This window comes from Pinus tabuliformis, chromosome J (assembly GCF_031772625.1).
Source record: "Pinus tabuliformis cultivar Carrire ecotype Pingquan chromosome J, CPIR1, whole genome shotgun sequence".
NCBI lineage: Eukaryota > Viridiplantae > Streptophyta > Pinopsida > Pinales > Pinaceae > Pinus > Pinus tabuliformis.
The window spans coordinates 214,667,621-214,691,304 of record NC_142295.1 but is presented as its reverse complement, the minus strand read 5'-3'; the positions used below and the strand labels follow the sequence as shown (position 1 = coordinate 214,691,304).

The following is a 23,684-nucleotide window of genomic DNA, read 5'->3' as shown; positions in this document are numbered from 1 at the left end:
CAATGCTCCTCCTAAAAGCCTTTAATCCTTCCAACGAGCCTCCTAACACAGGTACTCCACTAGGTCCACTCCCCCTTCATGACATTATCACATCTATGGTGTCCCCAAGTCAACTCCAAGCCTCCATGCTACCATCCAAACTACCCCATGATGTCTAGGACACAATGCCCCCCTCCAAACTACCAAACACTCTTTCTCCAAAGCAGAGCAATTTCTAAGCAATCAACCTACTCCCTGTGGCCAATATGTATCACTAAGCTATTAAAGATCCCCCAACACCAAAGGAAAAATTCCATGCAAGCACCCAATTGAGGTCAAGCAAACACTAAGTAAACCATCTCCAATGTGCAAACCATCACATACAATCAAGGGGACGATCATTCAATATGTGCCCCAAATCTCATGAAGTAACCCCAATCATGGTGTAAATTCTTTCAAAGTAACCACAAAAGCTAACACTCATAGCATGGTAGCTAAGCCAAAGAGTATAAGAAATTTCTCAAAGAAAAAAATAATGTTAACTAAATAAATGTAGGGGACACAACCTTTCACCTTAATAACTAGTTGTATACCATCACAAGACTCATTGTATAATCTCTATACCAATCAATCACTTATATAATCAATATATTATATCTATCCTATATGGATTTCTTGTTGTTGTCCTAATTAATTTAGATACTCAACTTTTGAACCAAATTGGTTCAATGCACCCTCTCTCTATTATTGCACACAAGAACCAAGAACAATGAATTTGGCGAGCCATTACTCCTAGAGAATACTGACTAAGCAACAAAGGAAAAAAATATAACACCCAAGAGTGGGAATTCAACCAAAACACACATTTTTAAAATTGGTTTTGATAAGTTGTATGACATAAATGAAAGTGAATCCAACCTTAGCATGTTGGACTAGTTAGGGTTTGGTTCAACGTTGCAGGAAGCGCCCCCCCCGGATCCTAGGCCGGAATCGCGCTCCGTACGGAAGCGTTCCGGAAGCGCCCCAGGAAGCGCGATTCCAAAAACTGCGAAGCGCGATTCGGATTTTTTAAAGCGCTTCCTGGATTTTAGGAAGCGTGGGCCCCGAAGCGCGCTTCGGATGGCGCTTCGGGCCTCTGAAGCGCCACGCTTCGGGCCCGGAAGCGTGCGCTTCACGCAGCGCTTCGGAGCGCTTCCTCCAAAACCGCGCGGGCAAGGGAAAAATACATCATTTTTTTTAATTTTTTTTTTAAGTTAACTTAAGTTAGCATTGAGGGGGTGGGTTAGGGTGAGTTTAGGGTGAGGAATGAAAAGAATAAAGCCCCCATTCATTCCTCATTTTCTCACTTTGAGTTTATGAGAGTTGGAGAAGAGAAGAGAGGAGAGGAGAAGAGAAGAGAGGAAAGGAGAGGAGAAGAGAGGAGAGCTTGGAGGAGTGAAGAAGGAGGAGGAGCTTGGAGCAAGAGCTTGGAGGACTTCATCTACAAGAGCTAAAGAGGTAAGTTCAAACCCCAAACTCCCTTGTTTTTTTGAAAAAAAAATTGTATTTTTCTCCTCCCTCTCCTACTCTTTCCCATTGTTTCTACTTGCACCTTTATTTACAGGTTGTCCACCACCTATATCCATATTCCAAGATGGTGTTCTTTTGGCTTCTATGTATCATTCCACTCTTGGTTTTAATGATGGCAAGGGTGAAGAATAGAAGGGAAGAAACAGAAGAGGACATTGGTGATGGTCCTAATAGTAGTGACCCAATGTATGATGAGGAGGAAGGGTTTGAAGAGGAAGGGGATGAACTTGAAGGGGACACTGAAACACAAGATGGGAAAGCTACATCAACACCCTTGTGGAACTATGTGACCAAACTTGATGGGGGAAAGGGTGGTAAACACTTCTTCTGCAGAGAGGTGTTGGAGCTCTTATTCTTTTATCCACAGTGTTAAAAGGAACAGGTTGAATTTAGACCGGGCAGAGAGCTTGGTTTATGTTCATTACAACTTGCGATTGTTGTCCCATTACTGTGAAGATGCAAAGTCTAATAAAGACTTGTTGATTTGGGACAAGAATCCAGAGGAGCCCAATTTGGAGGATGGAGTGTTGCGACTAGAGCAATTAGAGGATGCTCTTTTCCAGGTATGTCCATTGTGGTATGAATTTTCCAATTTTCCCTTATAAAGCATTTCTCTAATTCAATTATTCATGTTTTTTATTTTTTTGTTAACTAGTGTTTTTTTTTTGCATGAATTTTTTGAGAGATTCTAGGATGATGATGACCGTGTTGATATGCCACCACCCCCACCCCCATCTGGTCCCTTGGTTCCTAGGTTCCATGGTTCAACACCAACAGCAGGGGGTTCTTCTTCATCAGTTTCAGTGCCACGACTTCCACAGGCACCATCTTCTTCATTGCCACTACGTGGAGGCCCGCCACCACGTTCTATTCGTGGTGGAAGGAGGAGAGATTAGTAGATATATTCACAATCTACTACTTTTTGTCATAGATTACTCATTAGACTTGTAGACTTGTGAATTTGAATTTTGAACCTTTTTGGCTTGGCGGTGACCAAGTGACATATTTTGTAAACATTATTATTTGAATTTTGGACATGACAAATGTTGACAGTTGCTCACTTGCTAGATAAATCATAATATGCTCTATGTTTTATGTTTTATAATATGCTTAAATGTTTTATGTTTTATAATATGCTTAAAAATTTGATGTATGTTTGTAATAGCTAGAATATAGATGATTGTTGTACATACTAGTAACTACAATGGAATCATGGATGCCATATCTATCTTGATTTATGCAAAAATATGCATGTTTTCATGTCTTCTACAATTAATTTGGTATTTGGGATGTTTGTTTTGAGTATAAATGCAAAAAAATATAAAAATATATATATATATAGCAGACGCTTCCGCGGACGCTTCGCTTCCTAGATTTTTGGAAAATGACGCTTCCGCGCTCCGGCTTCCGCGCTTCCGCTTCGCTCCCGCTTCGTGCAACATTGGTTTGGTTCATTTTATTCAACTACACCACTCAATTTGGTAAGGATGCCATCTTCCTCATTATTTTTATGTTGTTGCATCAAATGCCCTCGACTATGTTTGGAAGGTTGCTAAAATACAAAGCAAGATCTATGTTACATCTTTTCCTAGTTGTAACCAGCTTCTTAATGTTCAAATGTTTACTTTGCAGAGGATTCATCCTTGAGAATCAAATTGACTTTGTGAATGTGGAGGGTACTCTTCTATCCCTAGACACCATGGATGAAAGTAACAAGAGCAATCGTTACTGAGGAGAAAATAGAAAACCTTCTTGTGGGTCAAGATGAATCCCTTCATCAATTGAACTAGAAGTTTATCAAAGTTTGTGAGATCATTATGTTGATTTCTAGTAGCATAGGATGTGCTCTAAGCCTCAAAATTAGCAGGGAGGCTTGGACACATGTATTCCACAATACCCAGAAATCATTTTGGGAAATTCCACCAGAAGATAGTTGTATTAAAATAATTAATTATTTTTAATGGGTCCCTAAGTCTAAACTTTGGAAATTTAAAAATAATTAATGGGTATGAATCTAACTGTGGGTGTAACTTAAAGAAGAAGACGAGGATCAAGCAGAAATGATCTTAGCCATTGATTAGCTTCTAATCTGGGACGTTGAATGTCAACGAGAAAATTATTTAAGTAGACTTGAGGGTCATTTGGAAGACACACAAAGGGAGTTCAGAAGATCGAATTTCTGAAGCAGCGCAGCTGTCGAAGAGAAATTCACAGTGAGCTTTTGTAGTGAGGGGCAGAAATAGTATCCGAAGGGAAATATTTCCTGGTAGGAGAATACTCAGCAGAGAAGGCAGAGGGAGATCCAGCAGTGGCAGCGGAGAGCCAGAGGGGTTGACGCAGAGCAACACAGGCCCACGCAGAGGCAACGTAGGCTGACGCAAAGGCAATGCAGAAGCCGAAAGGAACTCCGAAAATTTTCTAGTGAGATCGATTTCTGAGCTGGAAGCCGGGGTGTGAGGCCAGGAAGCAAAAATCGAAGTTTCTGGGCAAAAAATTGATCACTTGGAAGTGACACTATCCTCGAAGGGTTTGACGTTGGGCTGACGCAGACACTGCGCACAGGCAGCACAAAGGCAGCCAAGGCCAGTCATTCAAGAGCTAGATCAACCAAGATTTCCAGTGATAGTGTGAGGTAATCTCACAGATCTCTCTATCAGTGATATTCTCTATAACTAGACTGTCGGGAAGGTATCCAGAAGTTGTATTCAAATTTACTACTGCAAAATAATAAAAACCCTCAGATCTGCTGCACTGGTTTTCCCGCATTGGGTTTTTCCGAGGACATTTGTCCAAAAATAACTATGTCACTTGTGTTGTATCTTTCCCTGTTCAGTTTCTTGTATATTATTTTTAATTAAGTGAAGGTTGCAGTAGTATTCAGTATTTACTTCGATATTTACCATAGAACATAGTAAATAACTTGTATGGATTAAACAAGTAGGAGAAGTAACATCAGTTTGTTGCAGTAGAGATTCTGGTTTACGAAGTTTCACATGGTATCAAAGCAGTGCAAGTGAGACAAGAAGAACAGTGCCAAAGAACCCAGCGCTGAGCAGAGAAGGAGGTTGAAAAGTTGCAGGAGGTAGAAGTTCAAATCCCCAAAGGGATTGCGCTGTCCAAGCCAAGAGGACTGAATTTTCGAGGAAAGTCTCTCCTTGAGTGAGTCGACAAAGAGGAAGGGCTTCCGGATCAAAATCTTGCCGCAGGAGAGGGAGCAACGCTGAGCCTCAGCATGAGGAAGAGCTGGTGGGATGCAGTTTTTTAGCAGACAAATTGTTGGGCTGAAAGACGTCAAAAGAGAGGAGAAGCACAGTCAGGGATTTTTTCCTCAGTATACTTCCCACCAAGAAGTATTTTTTCTTATTGGCTGAGCAACAACAGTAAGAAGCATAGAGGAGCAGTTCGACATTTTCATGGCAGAGATGGAAATCAGTGGGTTGAGAGATCAGGACAGGTTGGATGGGGCATCCAACTATGTTATCTGGAATGCAAGGATGTTGTTCCTTCTAGATGAGCATTCTCTCAAGACTTATTGTCGACAGTGTGGTGGTTCTGCCTACAGATCCAGATCCAAATCCGCTAAAGAAGTAAAGGCAGAAACGGCGAAGGCTAAGAGGATGATCCTTGATAGAGTAAAGGATCATGTGGTTTGTCACGTCACTAGTAGAGGGACTGCTAAGGAAATGTGGGATGCCTTGGCAATGTTGTATCAAGGATATTCCGAGCAACGGAAGATGTACTTAGAGAAAAATCTGAGATCTACGCAGATGTAGAAGGGGGAGCACATAGATCTGTTCCTCACGAAGCTTCAAGAGACCCAGGATGAGTTAGCAGTTGTGGGGTCTACACCTCAAGGTTTCGAGATAGTGAGACTGGCCCTAAACTCAGTCTCAGAAGAGTGGCAATTCTTTATCCAAAGCATCTTCGGCAGGGCAGCTTTGCCAGACTAGGATAGTATGTGGGCAGCTCTCAAGCAGGAAGAGCTGACGAGAGATCTAGTCAAGTGTAAGCTTGACAGAAGTAGCAGCAGTGGGTTAGAGCCCAAGGAGGAGGAAGAAAATGCAGCCCTTGCATCTAAGGGGCTGCAGGAGCAACGAAGGCAGAAGAAGGACATCTCGAAGATCAAATGCTTCAGGTGTGGTGAAATGGGTCACTACATAACAAAGTGTCCTCTCAGGAAGAAGGGCAAAGATGAGAAGCATGATCCGAAGGCTGCACCCACAAAGATCGAGGAGGAGGAGTCCACCATGACAGCTGAGATACCTCCAGGAGGGACGTGGGTTGATTTGGAGTTGTAGTTCGAAAGAGCTACAGATGGCTAGGATCTGTGAGGATTCCACCTCTTGGATCAATACCTTGCTATGGGAGCCCAGATCATAAGTAGCAGGATGGACCGGATCAATTGATGCAGAGGAGTGTCAGAGTGATAGTTGCAGTGGCTAGGAGCGCCAGAGACTAAGTAGCGTAGAGCTAGAGTTGGCAGCAATGCAATTGGCACAGAGCAGAGTCAGCAGCAGCGCAAAGCCTTCAGAGGGTCAGCGCAAAGACTAGCAACAGTCAAAACTCCAGCAACAGATGCATCATATTGAAAACCAATTCAGTAATTTTGGATGTTTTTCCGTTGTTGACGCAGTAGCAGCAGCAATTAGAGAAGGTTGCAGTGCAGATGTAGTGTTGGCAGTGGCAATGCCAGCAGCAGCACAGATTTGAGAGGGAGTAACAGTACAGATGCAGTGTTGGTAGTGGCATTGTTAGCGGCAGTACAAATGTAGCATTTGCGCAGTAGTTGGTGGGCAGCAATGTCAGACATCAACAGCGCAGAGGGAGATGTTATAGAGTAGGGTGATTCTTCAGCAGGTTGCATTACTAGAGCACATTCCTCGCGAAGAGGGAGTGTTGATTTTTGGTAGCATCAGATGTGCTCTAAGCCTCAAAATTTGCAGGGAGGCTTGGACGCATGTATTCCACAATACCCAGAAATCATTTTGGGAAATTCCACCCGGAGACAGTTTTATTAAAATAATTAATTATTTTTAATGGGTCCCTAAGTCCAAACTTAGGAAATTAAAATAATTAATGGGTATTAATCTAACTGTGGGTGTAACTTCTAGAAGAAGACGAGGATCAAGCATAAATGATCTTAGCCATTGATTAGCTTCTAATATGGGTGTTTGAATGTCAACAAGAAGATTATTTAAGGAGGCTTGAGGGTCATTTAGAAGACACACAGAGAGAGTTCAGAATATTGAATTTTTGAAGTAGAGCAGCAGCCGAAGAGAAATTCGAGGTGAGCTTTCACAATGAAGGGCAGAGATAGTATCCAAAGGGAAATCTTTTCCAGTCAGAGAATACTCAGCAGAGAAGGTAGAGGGATATCCAGCAGTGGTAGAGCAGAGCCAGAGAGGCTGACGCAGAGCTACGTAGGCCCACGCAGAGGCAGCGCAGAAGCTGAAAGGAAGTCCGAAAATTTGCTAATGAGATCGATTTTTGAGCTGGAAGCCAAGGTGTGAGACTGAGAAGCAAAAATCGAGTTTCCTGGGCAGCAAATTGATCAGTTGGAAGAGTGACGTTGTCCCCAGTGGGTTAGACATTGCACTGACACAGCTAGGGGCAGTCATTCAGGAGCTGGATCAACCAAGATTTCCAGTGATAGTGTGAGGTAATCTCAAAGGTCTCTCTGTCAGTGATATTCTCTGTAACTAACTGCCAGGAAGGCATCTAGAAGTTGTATTCAGATTTACTACTGCATAATAATAAAAACCCTCAAATCTGCTACACCGGTTTTCCCACATTGGATTTTTCCAGGGACATTTGTCCAAAAATAACTGTGTCACTTGTGTTGTATCTTTTCCTGTTCAGTTTCTTGTTTCGGCATATTATTTTCAATTAAGTGAAGGCTACAGTGGTATTTACTTCGATATTTACCATAGAACACAATAAATAACTTGTATGGATTAAAAAAGTAAGAGAAGTAACATTAGTTTATTGTAGTAGAGATTCCGGCTTAGGAATTTTCACACATTAGACACTAGGGAATACCTTTTAGCGTGCTAATTCTCTTGTTTATCAGTGGTTCTAAATCATTGCCAAGTTTGAGAAGAAACTTCAAGTTTGGAATCACCTTCATCTTCCATGTTGATTGCTTACTATTGATTTTCTTTGGAAACGTCGATGTAAAATTACCTTCCAAAAGGATCCTTCCCCTCTTATCCCAGGGGAGTTAACTATGCTTGTGAAAGTCATGCTTAGTGTTTTTAGTCATGATGTTAATTACATTTCTTTTGGTGTACTGGAGCATATGCTCACATTTTTGGCTTTCTCAAACTAGAATTTACCAATACTATTGTTGTTCATGTGATGTGACTATCTAACCTATGATGTACTTATTTGTTCCATGAAGTAATATAAGCAGGATTTCAGATAAAAAGAAAAAAAAAAAATAATAATAATAATAAGGAACATCCATGAGGGCCATGCTAGTTGGTTGGTTGGTAAAGTGATGTTGGTGATATTCCCCCCACTTGAGAAAAGGTACCAAGGAGTTGTTCCCTAGTGCTTTAGCATTTTTGCCTAGGAAAACACTTTATAACACCTTTTTAGCTATTGACTTTATGTTAAATTAAACTCATGTTATAACGTCACTTTATGTGGTACTTTAGTATTATGTACTTTATGTTATTAAAGTCACTTTATGTTTTTAAAAAGTACAAGGTACAACTTAAAGTTATAAAGTGACAAGGGAGGTCATTAATTGGGGGAGCCACATGAAAAAGAGGGTCAAGTGAGGAAAAGATCTCCACCATTGATGTAGAGGGATGAGTTATAATCCCAGCCCTTGATCAAAAGGGTTAGAGTTCCCCTATCTTAATGAAGCTAAAAAGGGAGAAAAAAAAAAGGCTGAAGCTCAATTCATTCTACATGTGCATTTGTGGAAGAGAAGAGAAGAGCAAGTGAATGAGACCAAGGCTGTGATAGCCAAGTACTGAAGGTGAAATCGAAGTATAGCAGCCAAGAGAAGCATAAACAAGCTCGAATCTCGAGGCAGAATGGCAGCCCTCCGGTCGAGTTAGCACAAGGAAGAGGCACATTGGTTGAGAAGCCTACAACAGGCGTTTCTACCATTGAAAACGAATCTCAGTGTATATCTTGTGGAAGGCTATTAGACGAGCAGCCAAAATTTTTGGGAGAAATTTTTGGGTTGTCTGATATGTATTTCAAGGAGAAAGTTTGTTAGCAGAAGCACAATTTTCAAGGGCATTCAATAGTTGTTTTGAAATATGTAACTAGGTTCGGTCTTCATAATGACATATGAAAATATGATTTTATGTATTTAATGAAAAGAGAAAATAAAATTATTGGGTTTCATGCTCAAGGGAAATTTATTTTTATGTCAAGCACCAATTGAATGCTTTTGGAGCTTGTCATTGAGTCTACAAGTCAATTGAGTCACTGTCATGTATGAAAGACACTTTTGGGCATGTTACACATTGTAAAGAAAATGCATTTGAGTCAAAAGAAAGTCAAAGGACCCTCAAAGACCTCGTCATGGCACAAAGATCAAGTCAGCCTTCATGAAGGGACAAGTTGGCCTAAAGATAGCAATTCGTACCCCTCAAAGCCTATAAATAAGAAGGAACTCAACCTCCCTTGGACACACTCTCAAGCAAGTTTGATCTCCTAAGATAGAAGTTGGAAAAAGGATGAAAAGGAAGAGCAAGATCGAAGTTTTGGGCCTACCTCTCTCTCTCTTGTGTTAAAATTTCTACAGTTTCTGGGCAAGATGAAATTCTTAAGCTACTAGGTCGAGATTCTAAAGCTGCAAAGTCGAAGCTATGAAGTTGCTTCTAGGTCGAAGTTGTGAAGCTGCAAGGTCGGAGTTGTGAAGCTGCTTCTAGGTCGAAACTATGAAGCTGCAAGGTCGAAGATGTGAAGTTGCCTCTAGGTCGAAGCTATGAAGTTGTGAAGCTGCAAGGTCGAAGTTGTGAAGTTGCTTCTAGGTTGAAGCTATGAAGTTGCAAGGTCAAAGTTGTGAAGTTGCATCAAGGTCGAAGTTGCAAAAATTGTTGTTGGGGGTCAAAGCTATTGAAGAAGTAGTTAAAACTTAAAAGATCGAAGTTTGTTGTTGGAAGCTGTGAAAATCAAGAAGGAAGGTTGACCTGATCTTGGAGGCTCTTGGTCAAGGGTCATAGGTCTTGGAATTAATCAATTGAAGATTCTATAAGAAGAGAAGAATTCTTGTGGGTTTTCCTCTCAACTGGAGAGGTTTTGGCCCTGGCTAATCGTTTATATCTTGTGTCTTTTTGTCTCATTGTTCTTTATGGTTTGATAATTGTGTGATGAAAAGAACACAGTAATAATTAAGTTGAAAAAGAATCTAATCAAGATAAGCAAAAATACATCACAAGCATTTATCAAAATAAGAGAAATCACATAATCTAGTTGCCCCTAGATTTCTCAACAAGTTAGAGGCCTGAGTTTTTATGAGGACATTCAGGGAAGAGAACACGAAAATCTGGGCTAGAGTTTGCTGACAGTGACGCGCTTTCCTAGTGGATGAGATTTCTGGAGTGTGCAATTATTTCTAGACTGTGGTACAAGGTTCAAGGATCTAGGTCAAGCTCTAAATGAGAGATAAGTATACCTGAGCTTGATTATTGTATAAATTTTTCCTGAGAAAAGCCTAATAAAAATATCCTTCAAACTGGGTTTTTCCTGTGGGTTTTTCCAAGGTCAAGTTAACCAAAAATAAGTGTCTCAAAATATTTGTGAATGCTTGTCTATTTCCTATCAATTGAAAAGTGAAAAGTAGTAGTATGTAATGTTTCTTTTAAATTTGCATTAAAGTTTAAATATCAATTCAACATGTGGGGTTGTGGGCATTAAACCATATGCAAAGTCAACTGAAACTGGGAGGGCTACAGGAAACCTAAAATTTCTACATGGTATCAGAGCTATGAACCTACAGTAGTGTTCTTTCAGCAAATAAGAATGGAAACCAGTAAGCACACTTTCAGCTAAAATAGTGACCAGTGAACTAAAACCTGCCTTACATACCATAGCACAGTGGTTGAGAGGGAGGAGTTGGACAGTCTTCAAGGATTGAAGAATTTGTGTTGGTTGTGGAGGCCAAATGGCAATTGGTTTGAAGGTGGAAGATAGGTTGTGTGGGGCTAAAAAATTTGGCCCCTGGAAGGAGAGAATGATGTTGTTGCTTGAGGAAGTTGAGGTGCGGGATACTGTAGAGAATGCAATACAACCTCCCATTGATCCAATACAGTTGGAAGACTTCAACAAGCGTAATGTGAACGCAAGGAGAATCATTCTCGATGTTATTAAAGACCACCTATTCATTCATGTGACAGGGAAGAAGTTTTCCCATGAGATGTGAGATTCCTAGGTCACAGGTCACCAGAGCTCCACTGAGATTAGGAAGATGGTGTTGCGTCAAAAGTTGAGAAACAACAAGATGACCAAGACTGACATGGTGACCTCATACCTCACCAAGATCACACAAGTGAGAGATGAGTTGGCTGCAATGAGAGAGATTATCCCTGAGGTCCAGCTGGTCAGGACGACATTGGATGGTTTTCCCAAGCAATGGGATGGCTTCATAGATGGCATTGTTGCCAGAGAGCATTTTCATGATTGGAGGAGGATGTGGGATGATTTCATCCAAGATGAGACTAGGAGGAGTGCCAAGAGTGACAACCAACATGGTGGGGTAGATGAGGAGGAGAATGTTGCCCTCGTAGCTAAGGGAAAGAAGAAGGCCAAGAAGAGGTCTTCTAGTGGGGTCAAGCAACAAAAGGGGAATCAAAAGGCCGAAGCGAAAGACATGAGGAAAGTGAAATGTTTTGCTTGTCAAAAGATGGGTCATTATGCCTCTCAATGTCCCAACAAGAAGAGGAAGAAGAAAGGCATAGTAGCTTCAACAGAGGTAGATGAGTTTCTGCCAAGTTTGACATTGAGTTCGCTTTCGTGGTGAGTCTTGCCACTAGTGTTACATCCTCTGTTGTTTCGTTTGTAGACAATGGAGCTTCCAGCCATATGAATGGAATGAGAGAGCACTTCACAAGTCTCACAAAGGATGATATTGACTTGGAGGTTGTGCTTGGAGATGACTCCAAGGTCAGAGCAATAGGAGGGGATAGAAACCTTTTAGAGGGAGTCATCACCTCCTTTGAAAGTGACGGATGTTCTTTGTGTTCCAGGGTTGAAGAAGAACTTCATTTCAGTCTCTGGTATTGAGGACGGGGGGTATATAATGGTGTTCTGAGGAGGACAGGTGCTTATATATCCTAGGGGATCCAGTACCACTTTTGTTAGAGTGATTGGAGTCCACAGTGGGAGGCTTTACAGGTTTATGTTTCAACCTACTAGAGCCTTAGTGACGCAGACCAACGAGTTGTGCGAGATATGGCACAGGAGGATGGCCCACTTGCACCATGGGATATTCAGGATGCTAAGAGAGATGGTTAAAAGTTTACTTGCGTTCAGCACAGAGCATCATGATGCGTGTAGGGGTGTGCTTTGGGAAAGTACACTAAGACACCTTTCCCGAGCAGTGACAACAGGGCAGCAGGTACTCTGGATTTGATACACTCTTATGTGTGTGGTCGTACCTCTCATGTATCGTTGAGTGGATATGAGATCTATGTGACTTCCATTGATGACTACTCCAGGAAGACCTGGGTTTTCTTTTTGAAGACTAAGGATTGGGTCTTCAAGGGGTTCCAAGAGTTTAAGGCTCTTGTGGAGACCAAACATGCAAGAAGATCAAGATCTTGAGATCAGACAATGGGGGCGAGTATACCTCCAAGGATATGGAGTTATGTAAGAGTGCCAGCATCAGGAGGGAGTGCATAATGCCTTATAACCCCCAGTAGAATGGGGTGGTGAAGAGGAAGAATAGGGCCATAGTGGGTCTAGCGAGAGTTGTGTCACATAATCAAAGGCTACCTTTTTTTTTATGGGTCAAGGAGTGTAAAACTACAATGTATTTACAGAACAGCAGTCCACATAAAGTCTTGGGGAGTAAGACTCCTGAGAAGACTTTTTCTCGGAAGAAGCCTGAGATTGGGCACATCAAGATTTTTGGGTGCCTTAAATATTCACATGTTCCTGAGGAGAAGAGGACAAATTCAGAACCCACCGTAGAGAAGGGTATTGTTGCACTCCTTTTGTCACAAGTCCAAGGAAACAATGATCAAAATTTTTCAAAGATCAAAATCATCAACCAGCGACATGTTGTATCATTGTAAACCCAAATACTGCAAGTTGTAATGTAAATGATGCTAGTATGATCGTTTATTTTTGTAACAACACCTAGGTAAGCCTCTGATTTTGGTGACGAATTTCATCCAGGGAGGTTTTTTAACCTCACCACATTATTTGTGTTTCTAAACACAGATAATCAGCATAGTTTTTCCTCCAACATAAACCCCTAAGCTGGTGGAATTTATTGACAAGATCTTAGGTGAGGCCTAGTGTTATATCAAGTCTTTATAAAAGTGGGTTGAGAATAACTTAAGTTATTAGGCTAAATTATTTTATTACAAATCACTTGGTCTATACTAGATCCTATTGTGTTGCAGAATTGGGTAAATATTTTGAGGGTCTATATGTAAAGAGCTATTCCCCCTTTGATGGATGAATTTGTAATTATCTGATGTAAAACATATTTTAATGCATGGTCCCTCATTAGACACCATGACTAAAATATTTGAGGGATAAAAAAATAATTAACCCCCTCTAGTGTCAATTAAATAATTTTTCTGGCAAAATAAATTAAATCTTAATTAATTTAGAATCAAAAAAAAATATTTTTAGAGAAATTAATTTCTACAAGTGGAAAATGACCAAATAATTCGTGGGTCAAAAAGAAGTTAAATTTTTGTAGATCCCCCACCAAGGGAAAAAATAGATATTTTAAGAAAAATTGAGCCCATGGATCTTGGTGGTTAAGTCAAAGTCAAATTTTTGAGGAAATAAATCCAAAATATTTATTTTTGGATTAATAAGAAATGGTCTTTAAGAGAAATTCGAAAATTCCTCAAAAATAAATATTTTTGGCTGTGGAGATTAAAATATCATTAAATTTTTATCAACGACCGAGATTATTTTAATGGGGATCAAGCCAACTAGCCGTTATTTTCCACTTGGAGGTTTTATCTATAAATAGAAGCCATTTTTGCTTCTCAAGTCATCATGCAAAATTTTGGCTCTAGTCTATGTAATTTTGTAACGCTGGTATTGATCCATTGATTTGCTAGGAATGTTTAAGATTTTAATAAAAAGACTTTGGGGTTTAGTTCATGGTATCTTTGTCTCATTGATCTGTGGTACATGCTAGTTATGTGCTAATCCTATATTGTGCTTCAATGCTACACAAAATGTTATTTCATTTGTCAATGATAGGAACATTCTAATGGTAAATTTGGGATTTATATTAGGTGATCTGATTCATGATATGATCTAACGATGTTTCTTGAGAAATATTATAAATATCTACAGGTACACTAGCCCTTGGGCTCCAAGTTCACAGACAGTGGGCACAGGCTGACCTTGTTTGGGCTCCGGGAAATTTATATGATTTTCTTACTTTGCTAAAGACTGTGGTTAATACTCTATCTTTCGAAATAGATTGAGCCATTGTTATTATTTAAAAAATTATTTTCTCAAAAAAGAAAAATTACAAGCCTTGTATATTTGTAAATATTTTCTAAAATAATTTTTTGTAAAATATATTTTTCTAACCCTTGCAGAAATTGGGGTTTGGGGTTTTATTTTGAATTTTGTATATATCGAGGTTTTGGGGAAAAATTATTTTCACTTGTGCAGGGGATCTCTCAAGCAAATTCAGAAATTTTGGAAGAGTTTCAAGGGTTTCTAGCCTTGGAAATTTTTTGTTGGGGTTTCTAGAGGTGGATCTAGGCCTAGGAAGGCAAGATCCATTCTCCAGTAGCCAGTTAATGATCCTATGCGGTGGACTCCTCAAAGGACCCTGCCCAAACCTGTAGCTCTCTCAGGCTACAACACCAAATCACCCCACCTCACTCCTAGAGGTATATCTGCGAACATATCAAATTCTTCCTCTAGCCTAGAGGAAAGCTTGTATATTCCCGCGGATGTTGCCTGCTCGTCCTGCTTCTCCTGTTTGTCCTTCTTCTTGAGAGGATACTGTGTGCTGTAGTGACCAAACTCACCACACCTTAAGCACTTGACCTTTGACAGGTCCTTCTTCTTCTTCTTTTGTTTCCCCTGTCCCTAGATGGGACGCATAGATGTTAGGGCCACGTTCTCCTCTTCCTTCTCGCTCTTCACGGCCTTGCTACTACGACCGTTGATGTTGCCATTTACTAGAGCTCGCCTCAACTCCTTCCGCTGCAGATCAGCCCACCTCCTAAATCCGAGTGAGAAAGGTATCTATGCCTTCACCCTTTTGGATCGTAATGGTTCTCAACTTTTCCTACAGTAACATCTTTCTTTGCTCAAAAGAACTCTGATATAGCGTGGATAGAGCTACCCGCATTTCCCTCACAGTATTCTTGCCAAAAATATGCGAGACTATATGATCTCGAACTCCATCCAAAATCATTTGCTTCGCCTTCGACATTTCCTTTTGTACTCCTTCAGCTAATCCGCATTCTGGTGTACTGCTACAACATTGTCCACATAAGCTTTCAGGCCATATTCATCTACAAGGAAGGACATCATAGCCTTCTAAATGACATAGTTGGAGGCTCCCTCCCATCTATCTTGGTCTCTTAGACCTGTTCTGGCCATCTCTGAATCTGGTCTGGAAACTCCCTCTTGCTCTGCTTGGTTGTTGCTCTGCTACTCGCACTTCCTCCTGGAATGTGTAGTTCTGCTAGCTGCTACTACCACCTACAACTGGGGAAATCAAATTTCTTGACTAGAAACCCTTTGAGAGAAATCTCCCTCTCTGTGTGCAATTTCTCTTCCACTCGACAATGATTTTGTTGCTGCAAAACCCTTTGCTTCCAACCAGAAATCTGCTTAGTGAAAATCTGAGTTGTTGTTGCTCCCTTTGACAGTTGGAATCACTATCTTGGGCAAATTGTTATGAATATAATCCATAACAAATAAAATAAATGTAAACAATAAATAATCAAAGTAGTGATTATTTTAAATAGTCATTAGTTTAATGAAAAGACATGTCTAAAAAGACATTGCCAGTCATCAAAGGTCACTTGCCTAGGTATATATGTGGGCCCTAATTGTAACATTCAATCATCCTTATACATTTTATATATATGCCATGTCCCTTCTCAAACACATTAGTAACAAGGTGCTGCTACACAATTTTGGACATTTTTGACTAAGGAAGAGGACCCCACACTTTCGACTTAGGGACTTAGGGGCCAAATCGACTTCATTTAGCTGCTAGTGGAATGTGGGGGCATCCACGTGGGAGTTCGAATTAGCGATTCAATACGCTTGGAGGGAAAATCGAATGGCTGGATGGAGGGGCCCACATGAGGCTAAGGAGGCCCAAGGAATTATAAGGAGAGATCAACTCTCATTTTGGTTTCATCTTTGACATTTGCAAACAACTACTCAACTGTTCACTCTGTTGTTTAACTGAGTCAACCAGCTGTTTAGCCACGAGTCTCTCAAGCAGGAGATTCATCCTCTACTTCAGGGGACCATCTGTGCCCGCCCTAGGGAGGTTGTTCCACACGTGTTTTCAGAAGTTCCGGGCAGTGACTTAGTACCAGCAGCCAATGCAGAGCAAGGAGTGTGTATTTCTAGGCAACCAGGAAACATGCAGAGGGAGATTGAGACCATCTGAGATCATACTGCTCGTCGGGGAGTTAGGGAGCTAAGGTAGCAGCACTAGACCAACATTCTTGTTGGGTTTTACAGCCAGCATTCCAGAAGTGCGAATTCCTGGGCTAAGGAATAGCGAAGAGGCCACTAAGCATGGAATGTGGGGGCACCCACGTGGGAGTTCGAATTAGCGATTCAATACGCTTGGAGGGAAAATCGAATGGCTGGATGGAGGGGCCCACATGAGGCTAAGGAGGCCCAAGGAATTATAAGGAGAGATCAACTCTCATTTTGGTTTCATCTTTAACATTTGCAAACAACTACTCAACTGTTCACTCTGTTGTTTAACTGAGTCAACCAGCTATTTAGCCACGAGTCTCTCAAGCAGGAGATTCACCCTCTACTTCGGGGGACCATCTGTGCCCGCCCTAGGGAGGTTGTTCCACAAGGGTTTTCAGAAGTTCTGGGCAGTGACTTAGTACCAGCAACCAATGCAGAGCAAGGAGTGTGTATTTCTAGGCAACCAGGAAACATGCAGAGGGAGATTGAGACCATCTGAGATCATACTGCTCGTCGGGGAGTTAGGGAGCTGAGGTAGCAGCACTAGACCAACATTCTTGCTGGGTTTTACAGCCAGCATTCCAGAAGTGCGAATTCCTAGGCTGAGGAATAGCGAAGAGGCCACTAAGCATATTTTCGTGGAGCTTGGAAGCAAGTGATTTTGGCCAAGAGCTCATCCAAGAAGTCAGGGATTGGATAGCAAGGGTGAACTCAGCATTTTGGAGGAATTTTCCAAAGGATTTACAGGCAGTTTCTAGCAGGCCGAGTTTTGCAGCTACAGTTGAGGTGAGGCTCCAAGGGGGTCGAAAATCAGAGGTCCAAACCAGCTAAATCCATTCTGGATTTTTCTGGGTTTAGGCCAAGGACTCTGGGGATAAAAGCATACAATTTTCTGGGCAGCATAAGTGCACTTTCCAGCCATTCGAACCCCAGCAGAGAAGCAGTTTTCTAGGCAGCGCAGTGCAGATTGGTGAAGCAGTTGGGCAGCCTTCAGCGCAGCCATTTTCCCACCTGGGTTTGGTCCTGCTTGTCCATTGAGACAAGCCTAGGTGCACCATTTCATCATCTATTGTATTTGGCCTTTAGAAAGTTAATAAAATGGCTCAGCAATTCCATATTTGCAGTTTTTTGTGAATGCCTGAATGTGAATTTCGTCTTTATAAATTGTTGCACAGTTTATTTGTTTAATATCACTTGTATTCCTATTTAGGATCGTTACAATATATATAATAAATTATTATTACAAATACCTTTATGTATTTTAACATTTAAAGTCAACAAGCTATAGTTTTGTTGCTTCACAAATCGACTTTCCTACCAACTTGCAACTGAAAATCGAACTCCTTACCTAGCAATTCGAACTTCCAATCTAGGTACTACGCAGCCTCTGAGAATTTCAATCTATTGCTCCATTTGAACAGCGAAATTCTCTCCTCCGCTTCTGAGCTTCCTAACTAATCACTCGCGCTTTGATACCATGTGAAAATTTCATCTATCACAGCACCTAGAAATTATTTTTCTAATTGTTAATTTATTGAACAAAGTATCTGTTGTCTACTACGACAAATATCAAATAATTCACACTATGATTTTCACAAATAAACTATGGAAGAAAATAGTGTTGGAAACTGAGAAAATATAGCACACACATAAAAATATAATAGTTATTTTTGGATAAAAGTCCTTGGAAAAAACCTAACTTGGGAAAATCATTGCAACAACTGAGGGTTTTATTATTACGCAGCAGTGAAATCTGAGTACAATCTATGGATACCCAATTGGCAATCCAAACAGTAAGTATTTGACAAAAATAATTAGAGAGAAGAGATTCTCACTCCACAAGAAATCCTGTCACTGGCTCCTCCTAAACAACTAGTCGTCCAAGCCCTAGCGTAGGCCCTTTGCGCAATTCTTGTGCTGCCTCTCACACGTGTGGCTTAGATCAAACTCTTAGCAAGTCGTCTTGCTTACCTCTGCTGCTGGAAGTGACTCTTCGGCCCTCTGGAAGACTTTCCCGGCATCTGGAAGACGAATCGACTTCCTCCGCTGCTAAATCGAACTGCTCTGCTTCAACTACTACACAGTCCTTACGTTGCTTCTGCGTGGATCACTTTTGTCACTTTCTGCTGCCTCTCTGGATCTGGAAAACTTCCTCCGGATCATTGTCCCTACCCCTCACTACTCTACTTCGATCTTTGACTCTTCAGCAACTGTTGTTGCTCTCTGGAAATCGATCTGCCAAGGAAATTGAGTTCCACAAGTGTCTCAAGTGTATTCTCCAAGTGCCCATCGACTTCTTCTTATAATCCTATGTTGGAGCTCCAACAGCCAAGATTAAAACTTAATCAAGGGCTAGGATCATATTGAAGTCAATCCATGTGAGTTTCTAGAGAATTCTCACCTTGACTTAATTAACTTTGATTACTTAACCAATTTTCCTAAGTTTACACTTAGGAAACATTAAAAAATAGGTTAATAATCTAATTAAGCCATCTTTGGGTAGAATTTCCATAAACAATTTGGATTATGGAGATCTCATGCATTCTAGCCTCTCCCCCAAGTTTCGTGACTAGAACACATCTGATGCTACAAAAACTAACATGGGAGAGAGTCTCATATGTGTAGGCTTAAGATAACCTTATATGGACTGAAGCAGGCCCTGAGAGCATGGAACAAGAGGATTGATGCTTACTTGCAGCAGATGGGTTTCCAAAAGAGTGATGCAAACCTGAACCTATATTTCATTATGGTTGGTGACGATCCACTCATTCTGCCTTTGTATGTGGATGATTTGTTTATTACAAGGAAGGAGACTCCTTCAGCACTACAAGAGGGACCTTGCTTTAGAGTTTGACATGACTGGTATGGGATTGATGCACTACCTTTTGGGGTTGGAGGTTTGGCAGGAGGATGGGCATATCTTCGTGGGCTAGGGCAGATATGCAAGGGACATACTGAGGAGATTCCATATGGAGGATTGCAGGCCTATAGCTACTCCGATGATCACCAACTGGAAGAAGTTGCATGTTTTAAATTCTCAGTTGGTGAACCAAACTTTGTACTGCCAATTGATCGGTTTGTTGATGTATCTGGTCAACACTAGGCCATATATTTGTTTCGCAGTCAACACGTTGAGTCAATATATGGTGGAGCCCAGGAGGGTGCACTGGGTGGCTATGAAACATGTGTTATGGTACCTACAAGGCACAATGGACTATGGTCTGGACTATATCCAGGGAGATGGAGTCAGGTTAACAGGTTGTACAGACTCAGACTAGGTAGGCAATGCTAGTGACAGAAAGAATACTTCTGGATGTTGTTTCATGTTGGGTTCAGCAGCGGTGTTGTAGTTCAGCAGGAAACAGAGATCAATGGCATTGAGCTTAGTGGAAGCTGAGTATATTACAGCTAGTTAGGCCAGTTGCAAGGCTAAGGGGAAATCAGATCACAAGGACTCCTTATCAACACCGAAATCATAAAAGTAGACACCTCAACCTGTCTGCACATTCATATCACTCAGACCAAAAACAAGTGACTTATGTTCCAAAGAATATCGATGTCACCATAATCCAATCTTATGATAACAATTCATCCCAAGTTTCCAGTGACCACAAGATTCCACAGAAGATTAATTTGGTATGGTTAGATCATGTCACAGTGTGAAAAAATTTGTACCAGACTTATAAGTTCATATCGTCTTGTATCAATGGAGATGGCAGTTCCAAGAACTGAGAAAGACGAGAAGACATAATAAGACAGAAAAAGATATCAAGCCTTTTCACCAATAAACTTTGAGGACTAAGCTTTTCTAAAGGGGAAGACAACGTTATGAATATAATTATAGATAAAATAACATAAATAATAATTAACAAAGATTTGCAGGTTCTTGGCAGCATAACTGTTTCAAATAATCTTAGGTTGTTGGCAGCACAATCTTAAAATTAATTTTTTCATTAAAATTTAATTATTTTATGTACTTATTGGAAAACCAAGTCATTGAATCCAAGTCAATCCAAGTAGATATGATTCTGAGTCAAAACCTGAGTTGATAGGTGGCCATGTCGAAGTCCAACTCAAAATTTTAATACATTGGTATACATAGGAGAATTCCTCATCATCCATCTCTAGACAGAAAAGTATTACTGCCTACCTTGTTTGTGAACAATACTATCATTAAAATCATCTCAGCAATAAATAAGAATATAAATACCATGCCCTTCGAATGTTGAAACAATACGAACATTTAAAGGACCCTGTCCTGTACAAACAATAGACACAACATATACGTAGCAAAAAGAAGACAAATGTAAACAGTGAGATTACCTGCCCTGGAAGAAAAATAAGTGGTGCATCAGTCAACATGTTTTTGTCAATCTCTGATTTTGCAGCTTCTTGCAGATCCTGAAAGGAATACAGTTCCTCAAAAAGACAAGAAAAGATATGATGTCTGATAAAAAGATGCTCCACAGAGCAGTATTTAACTTTTCAACTAGATCAATGAAATCTTATAATGAGAAGCAACAAGAATACAGCCAGAAAGAAAATTAAGAAAGCAATATTCTCTGTAGGATGTCCAATTTGTAAATGTCAAATATACAATGGTAATCTCATAACAGAGGCAATCCTAGGGACACATCTGCGACATCAAGCGCAAAGCAAATGGTTAATACATAATTAACAACCCACACAAGACCCAGAGAACATCTCAAGCAAAAACACTTCCAGCAACAAACAAGATTGTTGACAAAAACCTAGCACTGGCATGGAATGATTCCACTGAATTAGCATACAGCAAACAATTTCAATGACTTGGGAAACCTAATAACAGAGATCCTCAAGTATAAAGCAATGATTAAGTGTGATGTTTATGAAGATGCATTACAGAATGGTGAGATAGACAGTTATAATCTGAGTGGTTGATAAAAGGAAAAATTTGTCAAAATCAAAACAAATCGAACACAGGAGCGTAGAAACTAAAATTATGTCAAACCAATCAGGAAATGCTGTACACTAGTTCATGACATATCTACAAAATTATAATAAAGAATATGATTCAACTCAAGTGTAGCAAGATAGGGGATGCCAAACAAGAATACATGAGAAACAGAAAAATGACAAAAGAAATTGCTGAAGAGAGGGACTGAACTTTGTATTCACATGCAAAGTTGTATGTACAAGAAAGATTTAGTGTCCATTACAGAGAAAATCTAACCTGGCAGAATGACACCTTCCAAGTTTTAAATGACACCTATAGGCAGTTAACGATTGACATGGCACTAGGCACTACCAAGAAATGTTTAACAGAAAGTACAATACAACCATACAGTACAACAGCAGTGTAAACAGGATGAGCAACACTACATTACAAACACACACAGAAAGTGCTCCTCAGAATAACATCACTAAACCAAAAAGCCAGTTCCTCACCTTCAGCCTCCGTAATGAATCATCTTTTGCTTGAAGAACGTTCTGCAAACATAGATAGATATAAGAAACAGAGACAGACAATCCAACACTCAATATGAAATAAAGCACGAAAATCATAAGTATATATGCTTTGGTATTACAAGTAATAAAGCTAAGAAGTATATTTGTCAATTTCTTGTTACACATCATAAAAAGCTACAACTCATCATAACCAACATTATGATTAGATAGGGAGGCTTGGGCTCTGAGAGGCATTGCATGTAATCCCCTCACCCTATGCACCATTATTCATCCTTTTCTCTTGCACCATTTAGACCTGATTTACATTTGATCTACATTTAGCAAACAGTCATGTGATCTTGATCTTCCCAGCTAGAGAGGGAAGGACCATAATATGGCCAAAACTCAGGTTGTTGTTCATTCTGCAGCAACAGCTGCGGAGAATGGAGCCAACAGAGGTGAGGAAGTTTATACCAAAAGATTCATGAGGTAACTCTTCTGATTCTGAGTCTGAATCCCCAGTTAAAATCTCTCCGGATGAATACAGCGATGCATGCTTGGAATATTTGCAGCATGTTTTCGTTGCATACTTTGTAGGTACAGTCCCTTTAACATGATCAGGACCTGGTTTAGTGAATCATGGAGGGCTTTTGGCTAGCATTTCAAAGGCAGACACAGAATCATAACATGACCAAAAAGCTTTTTAGCTTTACTTTTCAGGATGCTTTGACCTACATGGAAGTAATGCAGCCAGCACCATTGATTTGTTGCAATATGCTTGATGTTTCTGTTAGAGATAACAGTCATATTTAGAACATAGACATATTAGAACTTTCATGAATAATAAAATCACACTAATAAACTGATGTAATAATGGGCATTTAATGTAGTAATGACTGTAGTGGTTAATAGTTAGGTATCTGGGAGTTACATGATGTACACCCATCCTACTATGTAATGAAACATTGCACCATCTAATGATATGAACAAATCCACTCTTTATCATTCTAACGTGTATTCCAATCTGTACACACTTGTGTGTGTAAAACCAACAGTTTTCTCCTATTGGGTAAAGGAACATTCAGCTGAAAAGTTTGTCAAACTTGATTTCCCTATTTGGGTAAAGTCCCCAGTTTTGCCCATCGAATTTTCACACTTCCTCAATAGAGTAGCTCAGCTCTTCCGGAAATTTGTTGTGATGAGCCAAAAAGCTGGTATCAATCAAGGCCGAACTGTGAGATCTATTGTCAGGTGAATTTTTCAAAAGATTGAAAGACCATATCAATATCTAGGTTGGTGTAAGGATTATCCACCAACCTAAGAAGAGAAGTTTCATGGGTGGGGGTGCGGGGATGGGAAGGTGCAGGCATAGGGACACCATGTTTGAAATCAGAGAGTACATGGAAAGAGAGGAGATGCACTGTGTTATCTGTCTAAGATGCCAGGGTACATGGGTGTGGGATGGAGATAGGAATGAGTGGAGGATTGGAAATACCATTTTTAAAAATCTGGATCTGGGGGTGCATTATATATAAAATTTTAAATATGCAAATAATTATACATTTTAAAAACATAACGAAAATTTATCTAGAACACTAAAATTTAAGGCAAAAAATAATAGAATTTATGAACTTGTAAAAAAATGAGGTTTGAAGAGAGAGAGGATTGGTTGATATGATCTAAAAAATGCGACCAAAAACTAATAAATAACTCAAATAAATCTGAACACGAAGATTCATTTTTGGCCTTTGCCCACTGTTGACCACTCCATGTCAACTACCCCATAGTTATACATATTTTCGCGCATGGATTTCCATCATATCCGAGCACTCTGATGATCCACAGATTCATCATTA

The 23,684-nt window shown here is 40.2% G+C and overlaps 1 protein-coding gene across 3 annotated transcripts in view; it reads right to left on the bottom strand.

Moving 5' to 3' along the window:
- Nucleotides 1-23,684, bottom strand: part of CYCH;1 (cyclin H;1) — a 321,281-nt gene that overhangs the window by 153,507 nt on the left and 144,090 nt on the right. For all 3 annotated transcript variants that reach the window (XM_089377498.1, XM_089377500.1, XM_089377499.1), the window contains exons 8-9: nucleotides 21,829-21,870; nucleotides 20,725-20,802 (exon numbers count right to left, since the gene is read on the bottom strand). In XM_089377498.1, coding sequence (XP_089233624.1) covers nucleotides 20,725-20,802; nucleotides 21,829-21,870 — 120 coding nt within the window. The remainder of the gene's footprint in view (nucleotides 1-20,724; nucleotides 20,803-21,828; nucleotides 21,871-23,684) is intronic.